The sequence below is a fragment of the Alosa alosa genome, chromosome 18 (genome assembly GCF_017589495.1).
Source record: "Alosa alosa isolate M-15738 ecotype Scorff River chromosome 18, AALO_Geno_1.1, whole genome shotgun sequence".
In the NCBI taxonomy this organism is placed as follows: Eukaryota; Metazoa; Chordata; class Actinopteri; order Clupeiformes; family Clupeidae; genus Alosa; species Alosa alosa.
In genome coordinates, this window is record NC_063206.1 from 25,136,414 (window position 1) to 25,146,104 (window position 9,691).

General features: G+C 46.2%; 1 protein-coding gene across 1 annotated transcript; it reads left to right on the plus strand.

Moving 5' to 3' along the window:
- Window positions 1-7,523: 7,523 nt before the first annotated feature.
- On the plus strand, window positions 7,524-8,939 carry LOC125311281 (NLR family CARD domain-containing protein 3-like; the record flags this gene model as incomplete). The annotated part of the gene is made up of 1 exon (XM_048269178.1): window positions 7,524-8,939. A coding segment is annotated over exon 1 (1,416 nt), but the record flags the coding sequence as incomplete, so codon positions are not given.
- Between the last annotated feature and the right edge of the window lie 752 nt (window positions 8,940-9,691).

Below are 9,691 nucleotides of genomic sequence, written 5' to 3' on the forward strand. Positions count from 1 at the left end.
TCACTCTGGCCTAGGCCTGTAAGTGACATCACACTCTGTCTGCCACTCGTTGTCTAGCTGTTTATTACATTTCCTATTTATTTACTTGAATGCAAAGTATTAAGAGTTTTATTTCTGAGAAGTTTCTGACATAAGCCTAAAGCTTTGATGTAAGGCTATATTGTAAGATGCATACGGCTGGCATGTGTTTTGCTCATGAGTATACCATGTGTTCATGTGTCAGAGGTGTTGGTTATGAATAACATGTATCAAAGAATGTTATTCCTTGTCATTGTGTAGGTGGTTATGTGTCACCCTTCACCCCTTGTTCTGTGGCCACCTATAAATGCCATGCCAGTTACAGAAATTGTGTATTTGAATGCAATGCTTGTGCACGATGATGGATAAATTGTTATCAAGCTGATCATTCTGGAGTCAATGCTACATATATGTTTAGCCTATTGAATAGCTTAACGATATAGAAGAAAAAAACATAGATACGCTCATGAGATTTGCAATGAAGTGACTCAAAAACAGTCTTTGGTAGCATAAGTGACTTCACTCTGTATGCCACTTGTTGTCTAGCTGTGTGGCAGTCTTGAAACGGAGTTAAATTCAGAACCATTAGCCTATCGCTCGTTTAATTTGGGACCTTGCAGTCGGAATTGTCGTCTCAAGTCCAAAGTAGCCTGGGCTATTTGAAGCATCGGTTTATTGCACACACTTTTAATGTAATTTTGAATTCTTTTACACAAACTCGCGTCACAGACCTACGTCACACACCACTTAGAGGTGCAAACAATCGGAGTTTTGGTTGATTTGACCATCAGTTAACTTCAAAACTGATTTTACTGGATAGACAATAGCAATACATCATAGGAGTGATTAACGTCAAAATCTAGACTGGAGAAACTCAACATTTGACACCTCCACCTGTTTAGTGTTCTAAAGACGTTGAATAGTCCGCTATAGTTGTCACGAACTTTGTTGGGTGGTGGATCTTGGACAGACATGCAGAGAAGCAATGAGTTATGATAAGTCTTTACTTTCAAAAACACAGGATACAACAAATGCAGTTCTTCCGTTCAGTGGAAGCTCCCAGAGTCCCGAAAACAAAAGTTCACAGCCAGCAGTCCAATGACAACAAAAAGTCTTCAGTCAAAAATCAAAGTTCCAACAAAAGGTATTTCAGCACAGAAAATAGGCTTTTCAAATTCTCAAAAATGCAGGCAGAAGTCAAAACCAAAACAAGAGCTCAAGAATTAGTAGCACAGACAAAGAACGGGTACTCACACTGTGTCTCAGGAAAACTCAGCAAAGACTAAGAAAACCCAGGATCTTAAATAGGCTGGTACATCAACCCCAATTATCCAATCCTCCAATCACAGAAGGGTTTCCATTAACCAAAGAAAGGGGAGCGAGTAAACAAAACACACAAAGGCAGAATGGCGACATCTTGTGGGCAGGTAAATACATGGCAGGCACAAAAGTCTGTAGGACTTCACAGTACCCCCCCGCCTAAGATCGTCTCCTGACGATTCCAGGGCTGGTCGGGTGCAGACAATGAAAGTCCCTCACCAAAGCTCGGTCAAGTACGTCCCTGGACGGCACCCAGGACCGCTCCTCCGGACCGTACCCCTCCCAGTCTATGAGGTATTGAAGACCCCCCCCTGACACGGCGGGAATCAAGGAGCCGGTTGACAGTGTAGGTGGTCTGGCCGTCGACGAGCCGGGGAGGAGGCGGCGGCCTGGGGGCAGGAAGCAGCGGCGAAGTGACCACCGGACAGAGACGGGAGACGTGGAAGGTCGGGTGGACCTTCATGGAGCGGGGAAGGAGGGTGTAGGCCACAGGATTGACCCGGCGAACCACCTTGAAAGGGCCGATGAAGCGGGGTGCAAGCTTGCGATTCTCCACCCTCAGCGGAAGGTCTCCGGCGGAGAGAGCCAGACCCTTTGGCCAGGCCTGAAGGTGACCAACCTCCGGTGCCAATTGGACTGCTGCTGGTATTGCTGGGAAGCTTTCAGTAGAGCCCGTCTGGCCATTCTCCAGGTGCGCCGGCATCGTCGCACAAACTGCTGGGCTGACGGCACCCCTGCATCCACCTCCTGCTCGGGAAACAAAGACGGTTGGTAGCCGAATTGGCATTCAAAAGGTGACATACCAATGGCAGAGCACTTCAAGGTGTTGTGAGCATATTCCGCCAAAGGAAGCTGGGAACACCAGGAGGATGGATTGGCAGATACTACACATCTCAGGGTTGCTTCCAGGTCCTGGTTCAGCCTTTCGGTCTGCCCATTAGATTGGGGGTGGAAGCCAGAGGACAGGCTCACAGTAGCACCCAGGAGTTTGCAGAAGGCTCGCCAGAAGCAGGAGGTAAACTGGGGTCCGCGATCAGAGACAACATCCTGGGGAGACCAAAACTTCGAAAACATGGTCACACACAAGTCTAGCAGTTTCACTGGCCGAAGGCAATTTTGGCAAGGGCAAGAAACTACATGCTTTAGAAAATCTATCAATTATGACCAAAATAGTGGTGTTACCTTCTGAGGCTGGTAGGCCAGTGATGAAGTCTAGAGAGATGTGTGACCAAGGTCTACGAGGAATGCACAGTGGGTGAAGACCCTGGGGTCTGACGTGGATCCTTTCCCTGGACACAGTTTGGGCAGCTGGCCACATAGGTCTGTACGTCTTTTTTCATATTCGGCCACCAGAAGCGACGTTGAATGAACTCAAGTGTCCTAGAGGATCCAGGATGGGCGGTGAGACGGGAGGCATGGCCCCATTGAAGGACTTGTCCACGTGCAGCGAGAGGAACAAACAGGAGGCCTGCAGGGGGAGTGTGAGGGCCAGGATCGTTGTTTAAGGCTTGCTAGACAACAGAGGTAATTTCCCAGCGGACAGGTGCAACAAGTTGGGATCTTGGAATGATTGTCTCCGGGGGGCTGTCTTGGTTGGCTGGCTGGAATAGGCGAGACAGTGCATCAGGTTTGATGTTCTTGGAACCTGGCCAGTAGGAGATTGTGAAACTGAAGCGGTTGAAAAAGAGGGCCCATCATGCCTGCCGGGGGTTTAACCGTTTAGCCTGTTGGATATATTCCAAGTTCTTATGGTCGGTCCAGACAACAAAAGGGTGATGAGCCCCCTCAAGCCAGTGCCGCCACTCCTCCAAAGCCAGTTTAACAGCAATGAGTTCCCGGTTGCCGATGTCATAATTCTCTTCAGATGAAGACAACTTCCTCGAGAAGAATGCACAAGGGTGCACTTTGCCATCAGGGGACCTCTGGGACAGGACCGCTCCAACTCCAACATTAGAGGCATCGACTTCAACAATGAAGGCTCGAGTGGGATCTGGCTGACAGAGGATAGGGGCTGAAGTGAAGCGCTGCTTGAGGTCTTCAAAAGCCTTGTTGGCTTCAGGGCACCATGAGAAGGGGGAATTGTCTTTTCGAGTGGCTGCAGAGATGGGGGCAGCGATTGAACTGAAATTGCGTATGAATCTCCTATAGAAATTGGCAAACCCCAGGAATCTCTGTGTCTCTTTGATGGAACTGGGTACTGACCAATCCCTGACAGCTTCCACCTTCTTAGGATCCATCATGATTCTGCCCTCGGAAATGATGTAGCCAAGGAAGGAGACCTTAGGGACATGGAACTCGCACTTCTCGGCCTTAGCGAAAAGGTGATTGTTGAGGAGTTGATTGGACATGTTGGATGTGCTCCGGAAGGCTCTTGGAAAAGATCAAAATGTCGTCTAAATAAACGAAGACGAATTTGTCCAGCATGTCACGAAGGACATCATTGATGAGAGCTTGGAAGACAGCTGGGGTGTTTGTGAGACCAAACGGCATGACCTGATACTCGTAGTGGCCATTAGGGGTGTTGAAAGCAGTTTTCCATTCGTCTCCTTCACGGACACGGACAAGATGGTATGCATTACGGAGATCCAGTTTGGTGAATATTGTTGCATCCTGCAAAAGTTCGTAGGCTGAAGACATGAGGAGGAGAGGGTAACGATTTCGCACAGTGATCTTGTTGAGGCCCCTGTAGTCAATACATGGCCTCAGACCTCCATCCTTCTTGCCCACGAAGAAACCTGCCCCAGCCGGTTAAGAGGGTCGGATAAAGCCTGTGGACAGCGCCTCTTTGATGTACTCCTCCATGGCAATGCGTTCTGGCGCAGAGAGGGAAAAGATGCGCCCCCTTGGAGGACAGGTGCCTGGCAGCAGATCAATGGTGCAGTCATAAGACCTGTGAGGCGGTAGAGTCGCTGCTTTCTTTTTGCTGAATACCTCCTTCAGATGATGGTACTCTGGACAGTTCGGGCGGTGCTCGGGTTGACTCAGGAGCCGTCTGGGTTGACTCGGGAGGAGCTCGGGAGAACGAACAGGTGATGCACAGGAGCTTGAGACAAGGCAGGTGGTGTGGCACGTAGATCCCCATCCGCGGATAGTGCAGGAACTCCAATCGAGATGTGGGTCGTGGCGAGTAAGCCAGGGGAATCCCAAGACTACCGGAAACTCAGGAGACTGGATCAAGTGGAATGAAAGATTCTCCTCGTGGTCACCGATCTGCAGATGAATGGTAGAGGTGGTCAATTCAACAAGGCCTGCTCCTAAAGGCCGGCCCATCCAGAGCGGTAACTGAAAGAGGAGGATCGAAAGCAGATGTCGGAATCTCCAGGTGTTGTGCGAGAGAGATCCATAAAGTTGCCAGCTGAGCCAGAGTCAATGAGTGCCTGTAGAGAATGTGTCTTGTGACCCCAGGATATGGTGAGAGGAGTTAAAAACCCAGAGGTTGAAAGCTCAGGAGAGGAGTTCACCCCCGTCACAGATCCCCTGGTGCTGGACGGGGCTTGGCTTTTCCCATTAGTTCAGGGCAGGCATTCCGAAAGTGTCCCGGGTTTCCACAGTAAATGCAACAGCGTTCCCTCATACGCCGGTCACGTTCAGTTTGGGACAGCCGAGTGCCACCCAGCTGCATGGGCTCTGGCCCACCATCAGAGGACTGTGGAACAGGGGTGTCATTGACTGGGACCGCATAGGAGGGGAATCTTCTTGAGGCCTTGGTACGCTCCTGGAGTCGGTGGTCCAGACGAATAACCCGGCAATCAACACTTCAAGGTTCTCAGCCTCTTCCCATGAGGCTAGCTCGTCCTTAATACGGTCTGATAGTCCATGGTAAAATGTTGTGAGCAAGGCCTGCTCTCCCCAACCACTTTCAGCTGCTAGGGTGCGGAACTGGATGGCATAGTCAGTTGCTGACTGGCGACCCTGGCGAAGTTGCAGGAGCTTGTTGGCTGCTGTGCGACCGCTGACGTCAGGTGCGAAGACTTTAATCATCTCCTTGGAGAAAGCCGTGAAAGAGCTGCAAACAGGACTGTTGTTCTCATAGAGTGCGGTGGCCCAGGACAGGGCTCTTCCGGTCAAAAGAGTTATGATGTAGGCCACTCGGGAATGATCAGTTGGATAGGCGGCAGGCTGGAGGTCAAAGGACAAGCGGCACTGGGTCAGGAAACCTTTGCATCCCTTGGGATCTCCATTGAACCTCTCTGGAGTTGGCAGGCGGGGTTCACGGCTGGGCGTGGGGTGGGAAGCTGGTTTCTCGGTGGAGGATGCGGCTGGTGGTGTTGGCCGAGCCAGTTGAAGGGCCTGGTGGATTTCATTCAGCATACCGGCATGTCTTTGCATTTGTGCCCCCCACTGGGATAGGGCTTCTTCATGACGGCGCATGGTGTCTTCTTGGCTGTTGACAGCTGTCACCAGGTGCTGGAAGGTGATTTCGAAGTTCTGTGCTGGGGCAGAGGCGATCACTGGCTCCGATATGTCCATAGAATCCGGTTCAGGGAGTGGTACTTTCTCCGCTCCGTCCATTCTTGGCTGAGTTTTTCTGTCACGAACTTTGTTGGGTGGTGGATCTTGGACAGACATGCAGAGAAGCAATGAGTTATGATAAGTCTTTACTTTCAAAAACACAGGATACAACAAATGCAGTTCTTCCGTTCAGTTCAGTTCAGTGGAAGCTCCCAGAGTCCCGAAAACAAAAGTTTACAGCCAGCAGTCCAATGACAACAAAAAGTCTTCAGTCAAAAATCAAAGTTCCAACAAAAGGTATTTCAGCACAGAAAATAGGCTTTTCAAATTCTCAAAAATGCAGGCAGAAGTCAAAATCAAAACAAGAGCTCAAGAATTAGTAGCACAGACAAAGAACGGGTACTCACACTGTGTCTCTCAGGAAAACTCAGCAAAGACTAAGAAAACCCAGGATCTTAAATAGGCTGGTACATCAACCCCAATTATCCAATCCTCCAATCACAGAAGGGTTTCCATTAACCAAAGAAAGGGGAGCGAGTAAACAAAACACACAAAGGCAGAATGGCGACATCTTGTGGGCAGGTAAATACATGGCAGGCACAAAAGTCTGTAGGACTTCACAATAGTTACTAAATTCATAGCCAAAGAGCCAGAAGGAAAGACGCATGGATGGCTATAAAAGCTGTGCTTTCATTATACAACTAAACACGACAATACATTTATCACCTGTCAAGTTTGAAATCAAGCGAGACGAACGTTTCGACAGATATGCGGGTAACAGACACAAAGACAGACAGACGTTCTTGCAATGTTGCACGATGTTAATCATGCGCCATGTGAGAGCATTTGACCGGCATAAAATCGTCATATCTCAGACTGACCGGCCGGTCGCAGGTCATGGCCGATCAGGTTCAAAATTATTTTTGTGTTTCATTTTGGTGAGATTGAAGTTGGTTAGATTGAAATGTTACTCCTGAAATTCCTGAAATGCTGTATTCTTGAAATTTTCATAAAATGCATCCATGGTCACCAAATGTGCCTGATATCCCATAAAAAGCTAAACTTAACGTTAAATACAAATGGTTAGAAGGACTAGACCATGTTACATTAACCTTTCAAAGTGTTCTTATAACTTATGGTCACATGTGTGCACAGTGCCGTGTGTACACCCTCTAAAATTCACTCTGACCCTTGGTTAATACTTGCACTGGTGGGGAAATGTTTTCCTATTTATTTACTTGAATGCTTCAGGTTGAAGTAAAGTATTAAGAGTTTTATTTCTGAGATAAGTTGCTTCCATTATATCACAAAGAAGGACCAATTAATATCATATTAGCATGAATGAGATACTTTGAGACTTTTTTATAATTTGAGACTTTTTTTTAAGATGCGAAATATCATCTACAGATATTTGAGATTGTGTCAATATTAAACACTCCTACCACACAAACATGATTGTAAATAATTTACAATATATCTAATATATATAATATCTAATAAAAAAAAATGAATTTGTCTTTTTTTTTACAGAGCCCAAGACATGCTCCAATGAAGGTATCCAAGCAGTAAAAGAATCCATCAAGTCTCGTATATGGAACCGCAAGGAATTTCAAGGCATGAAAATGACAGAGGCTGTAGATCTTGATGAATTCTACACAGAGATTCATATAATAGGAAGTGATTTTTCGCAAGTCAATAACAACCATGAGATTTGGCAAGTTGAAACAGCACATATGTCAAACACCTCAGAAGGGAATGTGATAAAATACCATGAAATATTCAAACCCGGAGTTGGAGGCAAGGGATGTGTTAAAAATGTGTTAACGAAGGGAATTGCTGGTATCGGGAAGACCATAACAGTGAAGAAATATCTCCGTGATTGGGCTGAAGCAAGAAACAAAGATGACATTGACTTTGACTTTGTTTTTTTGTTTCCTTTCCGAGATTTAAACAAATACAAACTTGGGGTGTACAGTCTACTTGAACTTTTCTATTTCTTCTACCCTGACCTTAAGAAAGTGGGTAGTGCAAGCATATTTGAAGGCAAGCTCTTGCTCATCTTTGATGGTCTGGATGAAAGTGACTGTCCACTGGCTGCCACCAACCCTGTCCTAACTGATGTGAAGAAAGCAGCTTCATTGGATGTGCTTCTCACAAATCTCATGAGTGGAAAGCTGCTGCCTTCTGCTCATCTGTGGATAACCACTCGCCCTGCAGCAGCTGCTCAACTCCCAGAGGAGATACTGACCGATGGATACGTCACACAGATACAAGGTTTCAATGATCAGCAGAAGATGAAGTATTTCGAGAAGCAAGTGCAGGATCAGAATGAGGCTAGAAGAATCATGTCGTACCTCAAATCCACCAGAAGCCTCTTTATCATGTGCCATGTGCCACTTTTCTGCTGGATGTCAGCTCGTGTACTTACAAACAGTCAAAGTGGAGATAAATGTGGTGTAAGCCCCAAAAGTCTTACTGAAATGTACATTCACTTTCTTATCACTTTGTCAGGTTTCAGCCACAAAAAAGATCAGGGAATTCAGTCTCGATCAGATAAACTTAAACAAGACCACGACATCATCCTGAAATTAGGAAAGCTAGCCTTTCAGTATTTGGAGATGCCACAAATGTACTTTGATGAAAACGATTTTAAAAACTGTAACATTGACATCAGTGAGGCGTTGAAATACCCAGGTCTTTGTGCAGAGCTCTTGAAAATGGAATGGGGGCTGCATTCAGAAAAGTCTTATTGCTTCATACATTTAAGTTTTCAGGAGTTTCTTGCGGCTTTGTATGCTTTTCATGAATTTTCAGGCAACAACCATGATGCACTGAGATGCTTTAAACCAAAGCATGGGAAGTTCAGCAATTTGACTGACTTTTTGAATGCTGTTGTTGACAAGGCCATCAATAATAAAAATGGACATCTAGATCTTTTTACACGATTTCTTTTTGGCATCTCACTTGACTCCAGTAAAGATCTCTTAAAGGGTTTTCTGCCTGACCAGCGAAGCAGCAACGGGTACCACAAAAAAGTTGTCCAACACATCAAAGCACTGAGAAAAAATAATCTCTGCCCACATAGGTGTGTTAACCTTGTCCATTGTCTGGTTGAGCTTCATGACAAGTCCTTTCTGGAGGAACTGGAACATCATAAGCCCGGTCTCGCCAAGAAGCCCCTCACTTTGTTCCAGTGCTCAGCTCTGGCGTACCAGTTAGTCACATCAGAGGAAGTCCTGTCTGAACTTTACCTGAAGCAGTACAGAATAACTGATGAGGACTGCTACCGCAGACTCACTCCAGCTATCCCGTTCTTCAAAAGAGTGCAGTGAGTGTGAATATTTTAAGAATGAAAAAGTTATACAAGCCACATGAAATTATTTTGCCTCTAATATAAATGTCTTGTTTGCTTTTATAGCTTAAACTGCATTGGCATCACTAAAAAGTTCTCTCCGACATTGGCTTCAGCACTTTGCATGCCAAATGCTCAGTTGACAGAATTGGACCTGAGCCACAACAATTTACGATCTGGAATGATGTGTCTTTCTCGAGGTTTGTGCAGTCCAAACTGCAGAATTGAGAAGCTGAACCTCAGTCACAACAAACTGAACAACCTGGATGTGGAAGTGATTCGAGATGTCCTCATGAGTCCACACTCCAGACTCAAGGATCTGGACCTCAGCAACAATGATTTTCAGAAATCTGAAGTGGATGCACTCTGTGCTGGATTGCGTTCTTGTCGTCTGAGTGTCCTCAGGTATATAGTATGTGGGTAGGGCTACTCATGGGCCACTAACTTGATAGGATTGATTTAATTATAAGGTAAATTGTATATTTTGTAAAAGAGAACAATTATATACTCACCACATAGATTAGTCCCAAGTCCTAGAAATAAACCTTG